The sequence below is a fragment of the Balaenoptera borealis genome (genome assembly GCF_965194805.1).
Source record: "Balaenoptera borealis genome assembly, chromosome: 15".
NCBI lineage: Eukaryota > Metazoa > Chordata > Mammalia > Artiodactyla > Balaenopteridae > Balaenoptera > Balaenoptera borealis.
The window spans coordinates 49,805,261-49,822,693 of NC_138871.1; the positions used below are offsets into that span (position 1 = coordinate 49,805,261).

At 36.6% G+C, this 17,433-nt stretch overlaps 1 protein-coding gene across 22 annotated transcripts in view; it reads left to right on the forward strand.

The window, feature by feature from the left end:
- The window catches only part of NRXN1 (neurexin 1), a 1,113,486-nt gene that overhangs the window by 567,780 nt on the left and 528,273 nt on the right, over positions 1 to 17,433 (forward strand). For all 22 annotated transcript variants that reach the window (XM_082357957.1, XM_082357959.1, XM_082357962.1 and 19 more), the window contains 2 exons: positions 5,252 to 5,425; positions 11,260 to 11,379. In XM_082357957.1, coding sequence (XP_082214083.1) covers positions 5,252 to 5,425; positions 11,260 to 11,379 — 294 coding nt within the window. The remainder of the gene's footprint in view (positions 1 to 5,251; positions 5,426 to 11,259; positions 11,380 to 17,433) is intronic.

The window sequence follows — 17,433 nt, forward strand, 5'->3', positions numbered from 1 at the left end:
GTCCTTTTTAGGTATGCTCTTTTTAATTAAAATGAAACTGAGATGTTTAAGAGGCACTAAAAAATACATATGAATAAACAGGAAAGCTGAGTCAAAGAACTAATTATACCTTGACGCTGGCATTCTGCTGCTGTAGAGTTCAGGGTCCTTGCTCTAACTGCCTTACGCTCCCTGTTTTAAGAGAAGAGAAAACCTCCTACACCACTTCATTTCTCTGCTTTTGGTTGATGGCTCCCAAGCCAGGCCTTCCAGCCCCAGCGTCCCTAAGCCCCGCGTTCATATCATCCCTGTAGGACACCCCTACGCAAATTACACGTTTAGTGTTAAATGCAGTTTCATCTCTTCTCTCCAAATTATTGCTGTTTCAAATCCCCTCATCTCCTAGCCTGCATGGCTTATATTTTTGGACTTCTCATTGCCTTTAAAAAATAAAAATAAAAACAGTAGTCACAAATTCTATCATGTTACTCAAGGCTCTCCTTTGACTTTTTTTATCCAACATTATTTACCATGGCCCCTTTGAAAATTCTTCTTTTCCAGACCATTCTGGCCTTTTGTGCTCTTTTTTGAATGCTGTATTAATTTTGTCTTCTTGGTATATTTGTGCTGTTCCCCATGTTTGGCACCTTCATTTATGTCATTACAAAGTAATGTATCCTCTACTTTCTTTTGGTCTAAACTCGTTCATGATACTCCAGCTTACAACTAATGTCCATAAAATCCTTTTATTTCTCTGATTTTATAAGGTGCATTTAGCCTGAACCTTACAACCTGTCCCTTGGGCTTCACAGAATTCTTGTGTCTCAGTCTGTTTATATCAAAATAGAAGATATTTATCAAGCGATTGTCCCATTTATGTTACCAGGTTCAATGCTGATGGGATTCAAACTGAGTATGTCAAAGAAACCTCTCGAGCTGCTTATTGTATAATGCAGGGCACACTTCAAGCACACAAATGCGTCTAAACTAAGTCAAAGAAAATAAGACTTGTACATTTGACATCTTGTCACTCTAATTATACTAGAAACACAGGGACAACCTGTACTTCTCATTCTTCTGTATCTCTCAGTGCAGTCAACATAGAATGAGGCACACTGTTGATGGATACTCCTTACCACACACACCAACACTGCCACACCAGTAGCAATCACGTGCTGACCACACGCTGTGCCCAATTCTTACATACATTCTCTGTAATTCTCACAGCCTTACAGGGTAGGCATTATTAACCCATTTCACAGATGAAGAATCTGACTCTTGAAGTTACGTAACTTAATGTGCCTACACTGAGGCAATCAGTAAATGGCAATCAGAACCAGGTGTTTGTAGCCAGGTATAACTAAAAAGCTTGTGCGCTATTCCCTACTCATTACTGCCCAACTACTGGGGAATGGATACTTGTGATATCATCTCAGATCATTCCACAGATGACATTCTTGAGAGGTGGGCCGTTACACACACACACACACACACACACACACTCCACACTAGTGACAAAGATAAGGGTTTCTTGATATTTTTTTTTAAAAGCCCACTCCCCAAATGTTTGAGATTATCTGGCTCTGTACCTGTTCTTTGCACCTTCTTCTGCCACAGCTCCATCATTTCCTTGTCAGTTGCATACCTGGCCTACTTAAATAATATGAATAAAAATCAACCACTCATAGCTTGAAGGAAGGGTAACAGCATGGCCTCAAGTCCATAGGAAACTGACTCTTACTGGTTGTCCATCCTGGCTCTCGTTCATACACTGGGTCATTAAAAAGCCTAGCTTCCTTGCCATGCACAGGATTTTGCCTGCAAGATCCCATTAGTGCTAATGGGTCATTTTCCTTCCATCACCCCAAGGATCAAAAGGAGAAAGTGCATCTTTGATGAAGCGCTAATGTTACACAGGGCTCAGGCCACTTAAAGGTTTCCTTTGTTCTCTTCCTATGGCAATCCTGTGGGAGACTTAAGACCACTCTCTGCTATATGAAGAGTTTATAAACACCGTATTAAGTGGTGGTGCTAAGTGCAACTTCAGTAATGAAAATGAGAATGAGTTCCCTGCTTGTAAAGCCAAACTCATCCACCTTGGTACGTCTGAGTCTTACATCCTGCACGGCTTGAATCAATATTTTCTGCTCTTTAACAACACAAGGGAAAGATTACTACTTCTCCTCAATAAGCTTTAAAAACTTATTTGGGCAAGTAAGTGTGCTGATGGGCAAAAAGGTAGGAAGTAGCAGGAAGTGGGGAAAGGAAGTAAGTGCATTTTAGGATTAGCTCTCTCCCCATGTGTTGCCTTACCATTCTTCTTTCTTTTCTGATCCTTATCTACTGTAACTTCAATCCATCAGTTGACTGACAATATTTATTGATTGCCCACTGTGCTTGTAGACCAGTACTAGGCACTGTGGGAGAATCTAAGACAAAGACACAATCTCTATCCTCCAGGAGGTTACAATCAGAAAGAGGAAGATTGGTTGTCAAATATATAGCATCCCATACATAACTTTGAGTACTAAGTTCTGCATCTGAAAAACCCGAAGCAGTGACAAGAATTATTCATTCAACTCCCACTGTTCTCTAATACTACATTCATTAGGCCCAGAGGAGAGCTGAAGTTTCCTAACAAATTTAGTTCAGCAAATGAATGTAGGGAGCACTTCCTTGCATTGATATTTGATATCTAATAGTATAAAGTTCAGCCCACAATCTCAGATGAGCAAGAAAGGTCCCTTTCTCTATTTTTCTATAACTCACCTTGGTTTCTGTTTTGAGCTCTGATTCTTTGAGTTAGTGAAAATGTAATCTCAGGCAATTTCAGTTCCCTTATTTCCTTGGGATTATGTCTAGATGATTTGGGGGTGGGGGACTTCCATTGTACCAGTATCTGGGGAGGTAGAGAGATTGCACAGGAGTTGGTCTCAAATATTCTATATTAATTGCTTAGGTGCCCACTGAATTGCTACCCAGCATCTTCTTTCTTGTGTGCATGACCTCCTCAGGCCAGCCTTTTTCTGCTTGCTCCTGTTCCACTCTGGGAATTGTTCTGTTGCTGCCACACCACAATGGGATATGAAAAGCTCTGTCAGGCTAAGAAAGCTCCCAGCATGTCTGAATCTACTATGCATCTATTTCTTCTTAAGGATATCACTGCTGCCTCTGGGTTCTCTTGAGGAAATGCACACAGATCGGTATTACTTTCCTCAACCTACATGAGGTTTTGGCATCCACCAGGGCTCAGGCCTCAAGTCAGATCACTATGTCCTCTATTTGGCAATGACTATATTCACACTTCTTCTCCTCCAGCTTTGTCTCCTGCTTGCCCACATGAGGGGCAGGAAAGCTTTACTCTTCTCATGTAATTGCCTGTATATTCTGTCTATTTCACTCCTCTAAGAGTCATGAATTTTAAGGATCAAATACATAAAGATAATTTTATATCTTTGGTCTCTGAGGCAAATAAAACACAATCACTTGAAATTTAAGTGAGAGAAAAGACTAAGGAGAGAAAGGAAATATGGAAGGGAAAAATCAAATGTTTCAAAAATAGTATCCTATTTCAGATCAAAAACATGCTTTCCTTTAATATTAAGAATGATGGTTGATAGTCAATAGATGTTTCCTTTTATTTAAGAGGTGAGGGAAGTAAGCATATCCAGTACCTTCAGTACAAATTATGCAGAATCAGTGGCATCCTAGTGTAATACTTAGAGCTTTAGTTAGTAGGTCAGGGACCTAAGTTCTCAGTTTTTATGGCTAAATGACTTTAAGCAAGCTCAGTTTTCTCATCAGTACAATCAGGAGTGTTCTGTGTGTTGCTTGATTTTTACCCTACTTACCAGGTTAGCTTATTACTGTTTTATGGATGGTGGCAGAAGACACAAGCTTTCTGGGTCAGACACCAAGCACTTTATTACTCATGACTTAACAAACAGTGTGAGCATCAGCATGTGTATCAGTTCTCCTTCCTCCCAAGTCCCATGAAAACAATACAAAGGGGCCCAGAGAACATTAGGAATATAGGAGTTTTATGTTACAGTGGGAGAAGGTATCCGGTAGCATGAAAGTTAAATAAAATGGTTAACGTGAGAGTGAAAATCCAAATGACAATGCAAAGTCAGAGAAGTAAGTAGCTAAATAGAATATATTACCAGGACTTGTAAACAGGAGTAGTATATTATGGAAATTTGGGGTCACCCTCCTTATGTTCTGCATTGATTGTTTACTAGAGTCAGTTAATTACATCGCAGTGCTATACAGATATGGTGAATAATCTTTAATAGAAAAGAAACAGAATCAGACTTGGATTGCAATCTCTTTTTTTAAGTAGTAGTCCATAAAGTTGGGAAATCTTAAACCTAGAGACATGAAGATGACAAGCAGAGCAAAGTGTCCCACTAAAAACTGTAATAAAATTGGGAAAAATTAATTGACAACTTGTCAATAGATCCCAGAACAGCAAAAAGAATTCAAAGTGGTATGCCTTTACCTAAAAAATGAAATACTTGAAAAGGAATGGAATATTCAGGTATATGTAGTCTACTATGGGAGAGAGTTAGTGAATAAGTTAGGTGCAAGCAAGGATAATAGTTTCAAGCATACTAGAAAAGGCAATTTTAGACATTAGACATTTAGAATTTATTGAGCTTCTAGTTAACAGAAAGGCCTAGAATTCTCTAAGCAGAATGTAGATTTGATAATAATAATACCTGCTAACATCTACTACATATTTTCATTCTGATAGATTCTTTCCATTATTTTATCTCATTTAATCCTCACACAACCCTGTGGGATAGGCTTTCTTGTTCCCATTTTAGAAATGAGGTTACTAATGATCAGAGAAACTAAAAAAAAAAATGCTCAAAGCCATAGAGTCGGTAAATAACTTGACTTGGATTTTATTGGGTTGGCCAAAAAGTTCTTTTGGGTTTTTCCATAACATCTTATGGAAAAACTTGAACAAACTTTTTGGCAAACCCAATAATTCAGGGACCACTTCATGGTCCATGTTCCTTCCATTTGGCCACACTGTATCTAACTCAAGTTCTCTGTGGAAATAGCTTCTAGAAATTTCTTCTAGTGCTGATGTATTATTCAAACACCTCTATTGTTTTGCACTTTTAAGAAAATATCTAGTTATAAATTTACTTTTTAAAATTAATTTAATGAAAAATAAACCTCTCTATTTTTTGTGTGTTCTACTGTTGTTTAAAGTCAATGTTAAGTTACTTTTGTGACCAAAATTTTTGTCTTCCCACAGGTGACTTGTATATAGGAGGAGTGGCCAAGGAAACATACAAATCCTTGCCGAAACTCGTCCATGCCAAGGAGGGCTTTCAAGGCTGCCTGGCATCAGTTGATCTAAATGGACGGCTTCCGGACCTCATCTCAGATGCTCTTTTCTGCAATGGACAGATTGAGAGAGGATGTGAAGGTACTAGATCTTTGTTATCGCACTCAAAATAATTCTAATTCCACCTATAAATGAGAACAGCGGAATTCTCTGGCAGGCAAAATTTTCATTTCTGACAATTGGCCAAACCCCCAGTTACGGCTTGAAAGTCCTTATTCATGTTTTTAACTTTTCATCCCATAAATCTTAAATTTTCTGGACTGTTTACAAACCTAGACTAATGCCTGATATAAAATGGGAGCTATGGATCTTGTTATTTTCTGCTTCTTTGCATTCTATAGTTCACCTAATTAGTATGCTAATCACTTCTGCACTGCTTTCTTTATAGCATTAAATAGATACTCCACTTGGACTAGAAAAACATATTTACTCCAGCAAATGTTAATCAACTTGAGCCTGCTTTTTGAAATCTACATTCAATAGGATACAACAAGAGAATAACATTCAGATACCCATTCTCAAATCACGGTTTGGTTTGTTTCTACCTGGCAGCAAGAGTATCTCCCATATATTATCAGTTTGTTTTAGCAAAAATTGGTTTCTTCTATTACCCAAAGCTAATATTCCATACTTCAGAAATGTGCTGAAGTATCTTTCTGTTCTTTTGGGTTCTCTATCAGACTAAGATCTGTAGGAGTACTTTTTGATTGCTACTTTCATTTTAGATAATTTTCACTTCAACACCTCAGGTTATTTGAGCCAATTCTCCCTCCATAAATGCAATTTAATCACATTATCCTGAATTTTGTAGCTCTGAATGTGTTGCTGCTTCTCTTTTAATGTTGAATACAGTTTGGGCCATTTTGAAAATTTTAGATTCATAAGGAAATTTCATATGGGAGAAGTGAAGAAAGATGTGAATTCCTGTCTCCCAGGAGATTATGAATCATGTCTTCTCAGCCAAAATAATGCTATTAGATTTAGCAATTACCTAAGTACATATAAATTTTTTATTTGGAAATACATTTTTTTCTCTCTGCAACATATATTTCTCTGAAAAGTCAGGTGAAATTCAAATTGTGTTTTAATCACGCCAGAGGATAAGATTATTTAATGGAAATTTTGGTGAGTTCATTTTTAATGTTTTACTGTATTTATTTACTTTGTTTAAAATTTTGGTATAAATGCCCTTTTGTAAAAGGAAGGGAAACTATGTGTTTTCTCCTTTTACCAATTTAGCAAAGGAAACAAAATTGTTAAGTGAATAAATTCTCTCTAGTGGATGGAGACAAAAATGTGGGACACAACTTTGATTTTTGGAGGTGATCTAATAAGTGAGAATATATGGGGTTTTTTTTGTTTTTTTTTAAAGGCACTAGAAACTCTCCTGAAAACATTTTTCAAAAATAGGCCTTTCTACAAGTTGCTCGGTAAATTCTCACCTACAAGAAATGGTGGGAGCAGACAGACACACATTCACAGCTAAACACTTACAAGATAGAAAACCAAACCCACACACATGACCTCCCACCACTGGCACATAATGTGAGTGGGTGAGTGGAAGGGAAAACTAATAAGAAATGTACTGAGAAAGTGTATTTACAGAAATAAAATTTGGTGTTATTTTCCATCATAATCTAATAAGCAATTTGGTTGAGGTGATTGTACATCTTCTTGGGTAATTTTAAACTATGGTTTGAACATCTGAAATCATTCAGTAGATTATGACATTGACTCCTTCCTTACCTTATCTAGTTTGCTTTAATATCTGAGCTTTAATAATTCTCACCCTCTTTTACTCCCTTTTCCTTTATTTTTAGAATGTTACCATGCTCCTGCCTTTCTGCCTTGACACTTCCCTGATTTTTTCATTCCAACATCAAGGTTAACAATTTTTAATTTATGATTATTTCTGTCCTCTGTGGTTCCTAGGAATAATCTCAGATGTACCCGTCAGAGGTGTAATTGATAAGATACACATATTTTTAGGATTGGTGGTAAACTTCTAGATACTCAATAAATTATTTTTCTAAAGATTGTTCTCATGGGATTTTGAGTTCAAATCACATTGGAATCACTTAACTTCCATATTAATAAAAATAGTATAAATTTGACATCACTAAGTGATATCTTGTCAAGATTTTCCACCATTTCTACCCAAGACCCACAAATCTCTAAAGTTCTTTCATGTAAAAAGTCATTGGCCTTCTCTCAATAATCACTTGCGGCCTTTCATTTCTAACTTATTTCAGTGAGTAATAGCTGATTTTATTTACACAACACATTAGCTAGCAGAGGGAACTTACCTTGTCCTTTTCCCTTTACATTAATGTTTCTCAACTTGAGCAAGTATTGGAATCACCTGGAGAATTGTTAAAACCCATGTTACTTGACACCACCCCCAAGGTTTCTGATTCAGTAGATCTAGGATGGGGCTCTAGAATTTACATTTCTAGCAAGTTCCTAAATGATGCTGATGCTTTTGGTCTGACACCAGACTTTGAAAATTACTACCTGGAAAGGCATTGACCTGCTTACTTAAGAGAAAATAGAGACTGGCAATCCACCAATAATCAGGCTCAGTTAAGCTCAATACTGAGTCAAGATAACTTCCATACATGAAGTCAGTGAAACAATTTTTAATTTAGGCACTTGCATAGACTCATAACATTCAACACTGGAATTGCATTATAAGCTACAGAAATACTTCACTATTAAAGCTACCATCGATTAAGCACTGGTAGCAGTAAGTTTACATATGCAATTTCATTTCCCAAAACTCTATCAATTAGGTATTACTGTTTTTTTTTTTTTTTTAGAAGAGTAAATTGAGCCTTAGAGATGTAAGGTGACCTTCCTAAGGTCACACAGCACGTAAGTGGATGATGGAAGCTTTGAACCCAATTTTGCCTTACTTGAAATCCCAGGCATCTAAGCACTTTCCTCTATTGTTTCTTTGGTTTCCAGACATTGTAGTTTTATCTTCACTTTCCTTTCCTTTTCAAACATATCCTGATTTTTAACCACTTAATACAAATATCCTTGTGGCTTGCTCCCAATTTTATTCAGTGATAAAATAAAAAGGACATTTATATAACTAAAATGAAAAATAAATTCAGGGTTTTGTCTTGTGCAAATGACTGTCAATGTTTAAATATTTTTCAAGAAGGTGAGTACTTTGAAAAATGTGACTTGTCAGGCATAGGCATGCATTCACTTGTAATACCTGAATATGTAAAGACTGTTGTGATAATGAAAAACATAATAAAGCATGTCTTGGTGCTCACATAAAGGCTTGGCAGCCACTCTGAGTGGCTGCTCTACAATATGGGCAGGCAGGTTATTTTTTAGAATTGCAATTTTACCATTTTTAGAGTTTAGCATTATTTTGCAATTGTGTTTCTGATAATTTTTGCAAAAAAGAAAAACGAAAACATGGCTCTTCATCAGTTCTTGCTCCTGATCTTTCCTTCTGCTGGGCAAGTCAGGGGAATAGTATCCTTTGATAACACAGCCCCTGACCCAGGCTGGGCTTGTACCAGAGGAAGGACTGTGCTAAGGAATATTGCTTCGAGTTTTTTTTTTTTTTAAACAAATATTAATTATTTTCGATCTTTAATGCCATGGAATAAAGATCGTTGGACCACTTAACCTCTCACAGATTGGAAGAAAAACAAAAACTGAGCAATTTAGTGGCTCTTAGTTCTTTGATGCCATAGGTGAGAAAAACTATTACATCCATTCAGGTCTCCCAGGCCTGGGAGATTTTTATTATTATTAAAAATGACTATTATTTTTGTTATTATTACTATACTGATTATTATTATTACTATTATTATTATTATATAATTAGTAGTTACAGTATTATGATTTCTGAATTTGTAAAAATTCATATTGAATGTTTAGGCTACATTCAGTAACGTCTTATGAAGAATACCGTGACTAAGAAATTTCTAATAAAAATATGGTGGTAAGGCGTATGTTTAAAATTGATGTTTATAGAAACATCAATTTGTACAAAATCTAATTACAGATAATTCTCATGTATTCACAAGAGCAGTTACCTCAAAGGCTCTCAGTGTTAATGGCATCTAATTAGTCTGGTGTCTATTTTTGTATTTTCATAAAGCCTAAGATTGTGTTTACTAGAAAATATCTTCAGTTTATACTCTAAAGGTATTGAGGTAGATGGTGTTCCCTTCCCACCCTTCCCTAAGATAACCCTTATTAGTGAGGTTCTACTGTAATAAATATTCACAGGGCAGTATTTAAGAGTTGAAGACAGTTATAGAGGAAGAGAAAATATAGATGTAACTCTGAGATCTGTAAGAAATCTATACCCAGTCTGGTGAAAGCAAAGATAAATACTCCACTTTGCAATCTTGTAAAGGAATTTTCTTTATGGGGAATTATATTGCAATTTGTTTCTTCCATCCTTCACTTTTTCTTTCATCTACCAAATGGTGTATACATTTTGATAGTTTGGTGTCACTGTAAGGTCCAACTGTTGGCAGAGAATGGCTGGCATTACAGTTTTAAGCCTCACCTACAATAGCAAGATAAAAGACCTAGAGGGAAAAAAATAGAAAGGGATAATTGGTCCGTTAATGACCATCGTCTACACTGTATCTGCACGTGACAAATGGGGCTGCATGCTTCAACTAAGCAATGCAGTCACTTTGTGTCACTGGCTCAGTTAACCATTATATAAATACATATAGAGTGAAATTCTAATCAATTATCGCTTTCTTACTTTTGGCTTCTCTTAAGATTTATGGCTGTTAATTATTAATTTGTTTGCTCTACATAGCATTTCTCTCCCCCTTTACAGCAGCATGCTTTTTTGAATCTGAACGTTCTTCTATGTTTGCCCCATTTCAGTATTGCTTACTAACATTTAATATATTTTGCTTTTTTTTTTAAATTTTGCTGACAAAGTTGCATTGATGAAAGCTGACTTGCAAGGTAGATAGCCCTGTGTGTATAAAACAAGACTGAAACCCCGTAATACACAGTGGAAACCTCAAAATAAGATTTTTTACATTTTTGCAGTAACTGTTATTTGGGTGAAGTTTTCATTTTTCCCCTTCTTGAATGTTGTGCAAGAAGCCTTATTTTGTAGCATAGTTTGCATAAAGGCTTTCAGTCTTGAATATGTTTGTATAGTGATTACCTTTAGTGCTTTGATCATCCTTTTTTTAGTTCTTTGTTTTTCAGTGTTCTAGTTATGATTCTTTAGAAATAGACTAGCATTCTTTTTACTTGTATGTTACATGGGGGCATGTCATTTATACAGAGTTTTTAGTTTTATGTTTGGTTAATTGCATGAAATTGTTAAAGCATGTGGATTGATACTTGCCAACATACCTATCCAAAACACCCAGAAATCATAACTTTATTCATAGTTTCTGCAGGAAAACTTCTAGAAACTTATAGGGCATTTTTGTATAACTCTCTTCAGTGGTTTTTTTGTTTGTTTGTTTGTTTTTGTTTTTTTTGCTAATCTGTATCTCAGTTTCATGAAGTTATAATCTCCATCTCTCATGGTGTCTCTACCCATTGGTCAGAAGTTAAGGAGATCCATGCGTTTTTCTAAAATCCAAACAGTGAGAGAGAATTATTGATGATGGAATGACATCACCTGCTACCATGATCATACGAGAAGCTATGTGCTTGCTTTTACTATTTGCTGGTCTAGTTTACTATTATAATGTATTTTGTCCTGTATTTGAAACTTGAGAAACCTTTATATTACAGCTTCTCTGTTCCTAATTCAGGTGTGTAAACTAGAACTTTCCAAACTAGTTTGGTCATGTAATTTGAGGTGTTGGCAACTACTAAATGTGACCTAGCTCATGTGTGAAACACTTTTAGATTTTTTTAAAGAACCCAAGTTGCTTTTGGATTGTTTTCAGGGCCCAGCACAACCTGCCAGGAGGACTCATGTTCCAACCAAGGCGTGTGTTTGCAGCAGTGGGACGGCTTCAGCTGTGACTGTAGCATGACCTCCTTCAGCGGGCCACTCTGCAATGACCGTAAGTTCCCCTCTGAGTGTAGACTGATGCTCATTTTTGCTTCCAGTTACTGTTTGATATCCCGGGTCTAAAGCTGGGAGTCTTTATATTATCCATGAATAAGTTAAACTGTCATAACCGGGAGGAGCATTTGGTTCCACAGAAAGGACATGTTTGAAATATTAAAGTGTCACTCAAGGATGCCATTAGCCAAAATCCGTGATGATGGTGATTGTTTGGTCTTCAACTCTTTGTTGGAATTTTTTAAATTGCTAATGGTCACCTTGTCGAAAATATTTTTTTCATTTTCTGTATATGACACTCCTCCCCTAGTTTTTGAAAGAGCCTTCGTGTTGCTTTCTATTAAGTAATATTTCATTTCATAAGATTATATCTTGAGGGCTGGAATTTTAGTGAATTGACAGGTTCATTATGTTTCTCTCTCTACATCTTTTCAAGCCCATACTGCCTTTTACGTTAAAAGACAGTATGTTTAAACTTTGTCCTTCAACTACGCTCCCTTATGTTTGTGTTTGTGTTTTTTTCCCTTTAGTCTCACAGTATAAGCATGACAGGGGACATCCCTGGCAATGCAGTGGTTAAGACATCGCCTTCCAGTGCAGGGGGTGTGGGTCAGGGAGCTAAGATCCCACATGCCTTGTGGCCAAAAAAAAAAAGAAAAAACCAAAACATAAAACAGAAGTGATATTGAACAAATTCAATGAAGACTTTAAAAATGGTCCACATCAAAAAAATAAATAAAATTACATTAAAAAAAATAAGCATGACAGAAACACAACATTCACATTATATTATGGAATATTTGTGAGTGCCTAATTTATGTGATAGCAGTGTGGATTTTGAGACCATATTAACTGGTATGTGGGATGAAGTTCTGTTTCTTATCTTTCAAATAGATACTGCTTTACAACACTGCATCAAATGATAATGCAGGGGTTTCCTACAAAACTTTGCATTCCACTCTCTTGAGAAAATATATCTGACAGAGCCTTCTGGTTGTAAAATATAGTCCATGCTTACGTTGTAAATGCTACAACATTGAAGAAAAAGCTCTAGGATGGTGGGATAGCAGATGAGATGATTGAAGGTTTGGGCTTCCAGGCAAAGGCTGAGCTTGAGTATGGATTTAAAGAAAGACTAGAGCTTGTTCATTTTGACCTTTATCTATTTGAGACTCTGTTCATGTCAGTAGATATGTGTATCATAAGGTTGAAGATGGGGTCAAACCAGAACATGTTATTGAACTAAGTTGTTGCAGCCTAGCAATATAGTACAATTTGCTAGCTATCTTCAGGTTTCCTATCTAAAATATTGAATATAGGAAGAACAAGCAACTAATACAAAGTAAATAGTACTTGGAAGAGACATGTAAAGATCACACCACCACAGAAGGAGAAATATTTAGTCTTCATCCTACCAGTGAGCTCTTCCATTACAAGAATTACAAGAAACTTGAAGCCACAAACATATTCAAACCATCACACATTTGCAAACACTGTATTTCTGCAAATCAAATCATTCTTACAAACATTAAACCACATTTGGAGTTATGTAAATAACCTTATGTAAAGAGTCAATAAATACTTATATGTACATAAAGAAAAGCAAATCAAAGAAACTATATATCCTTTTAATAAAGATATGTAAATATGTAAATAGAATAGTAACTTCCTGCAGTTGCTCCTGCCCCAGAGAAAATAACATCAACTTATTTCCAAGGACAAACAGAAGACTGATAATTTGTTATGATTTTATTATGACAATTTTAAAATCCTGACAGATGTAGCTGAGAGAGCTTTTTTTTTTGCATGAAACTGGTTTTCATTTTGCTAAAGAACTTTCTCTGCCAAACTTTGTGCTTAGTCTAGTTTCCATGTTTTACAAAACAGTTGTCATTTGGTTGTGTCAGATTGTGTATCCTCTTATACCAGTTAAGTATAAAGAATATAATTTTCTCTAGACAGTTCCTAAAGGAACATCAAGATCCTACCTTAAGTATCATGCTGTCTTCAAATCATTTTTACAGAAAATTATTTGAATGCTGCTCTTGGGTGATAGTAGTGGTGATGACAACGATAAGGCTATTTGCTATTTTCTTGTAAGTAAGGTAACTGTCATTCAATAAATATGTCTCCTGATATGCCTCTAGCACAAATCAGCATTAAAATTACTTTGGAGGGCTCTCAGAATACATGCATTTTGATTAAGTCATTATCTGTTTGTGGGTTTTCTGGAAATGGGAAATAGTTTTCTTGGCTTGTACACTGGTGTTTTGGTGGTGAGGATATGTATGTACAAATCAGTATTTAAAAGCAAATCTTATTTTCATATCAACTCTAGTTTGTAGATACAAACTGTACAATAGTGACAGTTACCTTGAAGACATGCAATTGATATGGCAATAAAAGTAGCATGCCACATTTTCTTCACTTTTTAAATTGATCAAAACAAACCTTATCTCTACATCTCACTGTTTTTCTGTAAGTTGCGCAAATAAAATTAGTGTGGGGCTTCCCTGATGGCGCAGTGGTTGGGAGTCCGCCTGCCAATGCAGGGGACACGGGTTCGTGCCCCGGGCCGGGAGGATCCCACATGCCGCGGAGCAACTGGGCCCGTGAGCCACAACTACTGAGCCTGTGCGTCTGGAGCCTGTGCTCCGCAACGGGAGAGGCCGCGACAGTGAGAGTCCCGCGCGCTGCGATGAAGAGTGGCCCCCGCTTGCCACAACTGGAGAAAGCCCTCGCACAGAAACGAAGACCCAACACAGCCAAATATAAATAAATAAATAAATAAATTTATAAAAAAAAAAAAAAAAAAAAAAAAAATTAGTGTGATTCCTGGGATTTTAACAAGATCCTTTTCTGCATAGAGGTTGACTTTTTTTTTTAATGAAGCCATTTAGGACATTTTGTTTCTTAATGAAATTTTCTTCTCCACGCTTAGATATTTATACATAAATTCTGTGGTTGCAGCTGTCAACTGCATAGAAAACAAAAAAAGGAAGATAGAAACAAAGCTTTTTTTTAAAGAAAGGGAAAGAACACACCACATTGTAAATGAGATCTTCCCACCCCCACCCCTGCCCCCTACAGACCTTCTAAAAGTCATCTCTCTGATAATTTTCACAGAGTTAGAGTAACTAGAAATTTTTATTTATATTAGCCTGAAGACATAATTAACAACGGGAAGATAGGAATACGTTTTCTCTTGTAAGTGTAATCCTGGATAAATCATACTAATTAATGAAGTTAAAGGAATCTTTCAAAAAGAAGAGGTACTTAGGCAAAGTGATGCCAAAGGCTACTTTTAAAGAAAAGTGTTTGTGAAACCCTTTCTTCCCTGGAAAGTTGCCATCTAAATGACCTACTCATCGACAAAAATAATTGCTCTGAGTGTGTGTGTGTGTGTGTGTGTGTGTAGGGTGGTGTAGTGTATATAACTCCTTAATTCTTCCATATCTGTGTCATATTTTAGGTCCCCAATATAATTTTTCTGGCTCATTGTAGCAATATCTTGGTTGAGTTTCCCCCTTCTTATCCCTTCCGCATCCAATCCATCCTATGCTTCCTTACCAGTTTTGTTCTTTCTTCCTGTTCTCCCTAGTTTAAATATCACAAGCTCTTCCTGATTCTCCTAACCAGAGACAATGCTTTCTCTCCTCTGACCTCTGTAGAACTTTGTTTATGCTATTTTATCAGCTATCACTTTCTACCTTATAGTTACTTATGTTTGGTCTTATCTCCCAGGAACAATAATCCTTTTTGCAGGGGGAGGGGTTCATAAGCCCAATGTTTTGTACCTTATGTTGCATATAACTGGTGATAATAGTAACTCATTAAATCAGTGTTGACTAGATGCATGAATCTTGCATAAGGATTTCTAGGACATCCTCAGTGGTCAACAATCTCTCCAAATTCATCAATTTGGAGTTCATGAACCTCCATGGTCTGACCCTAGCTTTCGTTTTCATTCTTATCTATTGTAGAACTTTGTCAATATGGCGTGTTACCGCCAATTAACTTATGGTGTCTGAGCAACGTTACACTTTCCCAATTTCCTCACCATTGCTTATGCTAATTTCTCCTCCTGGGGAGTGCACTCCTTCCACCTAGAATGCATTCCTTTCACTATATCTGCTTGAAGAAATGTACTTTCATTTTTCAATCTTTACCTAAACTGCTTCATCCCATGGAAACTTCCCTGGTCCTCTGAGCTGGGCCTACTTTCCCTCTTCTGGAATCTTAGAGCAACTGTTTTTGCACTTAGCACTTAGATTTGTGAGCTTTCTCTTGGATGTAACTACTTACTGAGTGCATGCTGTGTGCCAGGTCTGTTTTAAGAGTTGATATTCATTGCATTAAATCTACATATCACCTGTTCATGCTTGCACACACACACCATCATCAGACCATTGTGCTACAATAATCCTTTTTTTGCATCTACCCTGTGGTCCAGAATAGAATGTAACCATACTAGCTAATTTTTTTTTAATTAATTAATTAATTTATTTATTTTTGGGTGTGTTGGGTCTTCGTTTCTGTGCGAGGGCTTTCTCCAGTTGTGGCAAGCGGGGTCCACTCTTCATCGCGGTGCACGGGCCTATCACCGTCGCGGCCTCTCTTGTTGCGGAGCACAGGCTCCAGACGCGCAGGCTCAGTAGTTGTGGCTCACGGGCCTAGTTTCTCCGCGGTATGTGGGATCTTCCCAGACCAGGGCTCGACCCCGTGTCCCCTGCATTGGCAGGCAGATTCTCAACCACTGCACCACCAGGGAAGCCCCATACTAGCTAATTTAATATCAGGTTGGGGAAGATGAATATGGCTATGATCATACGGAAAATAGTGCACATAATAACACTGTCACATTACATTAGTGTGGAAATGTTGTGTGCCAAATTACAGTTCAGCTTCAATGGTGTCTGTTACCATAAGGGATTAATACATCATAGTGCTGTTATTTTGGTGCTAGGAGGGTGGGGGCATTGCCGTTAAAAGACTATTTTCAGAATTCTAAACTTTGCCAAAAGAAAATCTTCCTGATAGGAATCCATCATATCTTTTGTATGAGAATTAGTATCGTTCATTGAAACAAGGATGAAATACATTTGACTGTGACTTGTTACCATGGCATTTTAAAGTATCTTCAGCTTTGTTTCTCACCTTCTTTTGTTGTTTGAAAAGAGAATCCAATACCCAGTATTTGAACATCAATATCAGAACTACTGGAAATGAATCATAACATACATAAAAATAACTTGAATCAAAGTAACATTGTTTCTCTCCGATGTAGATCTGCCAGTAGTATTAAGCTGTGAGCTGATTTGCTTCTGGTGCCATTTATGGCTGGATAAAATTTAGCAATTAGCTATGTCCACAACCAGACCCTCCCTGTGAGTATGCTATATCTTATTAACCTTAAATCATTCAAGCATTTCTAAATGGCGGCCCTGAAGTTGTTGAAAGCAATTCATAAGTAATATTTACTGATAATGCTTTAGAAAAACTATCTAGGGTCAGACCTGTCTTAGGTTAAACCATAAGGGATTAAAATATTGTTCATACTGAGTCAGAAAATGCAAAAAAACAAACAGAACAGAAAGCATAATGTATGATAGAGAAATGAACTATATAATAGAAGTGCTATCTTCTGCTATTGTATATAAATTTATCTTTGTTCTTCTAGTTGGTAATAGATATCATAAAAGTAAATGCATAAAAAGAAGCATTAGTCTCTTTTCATATTGCAATCGGGCAAATGACAGTTTTAAGCTGTATCTATATAAGAAAATTTAAGTGGGAAGAAAAGCCCCCAAACAGTGGAGCGTAGAGTATTGCTGTATTTGAATTACTCAGATTAGTCCCGTATATTTTTCAGCAGCTGAATGATCCATGATTCTAAATAGCCTTTTGCTCTGTGTAACTGGTATCAATTTGGCCCCAGAAGTCAAGAAAGAAGGCCCAATCGATTTTTTTTTTTTTTTTTTTTTACCCCTGCTGTACTCTCTAGTTTTTCTGGCTTGCTTAAAAATCTGACTTTGTGGACCTTGATTTTGCT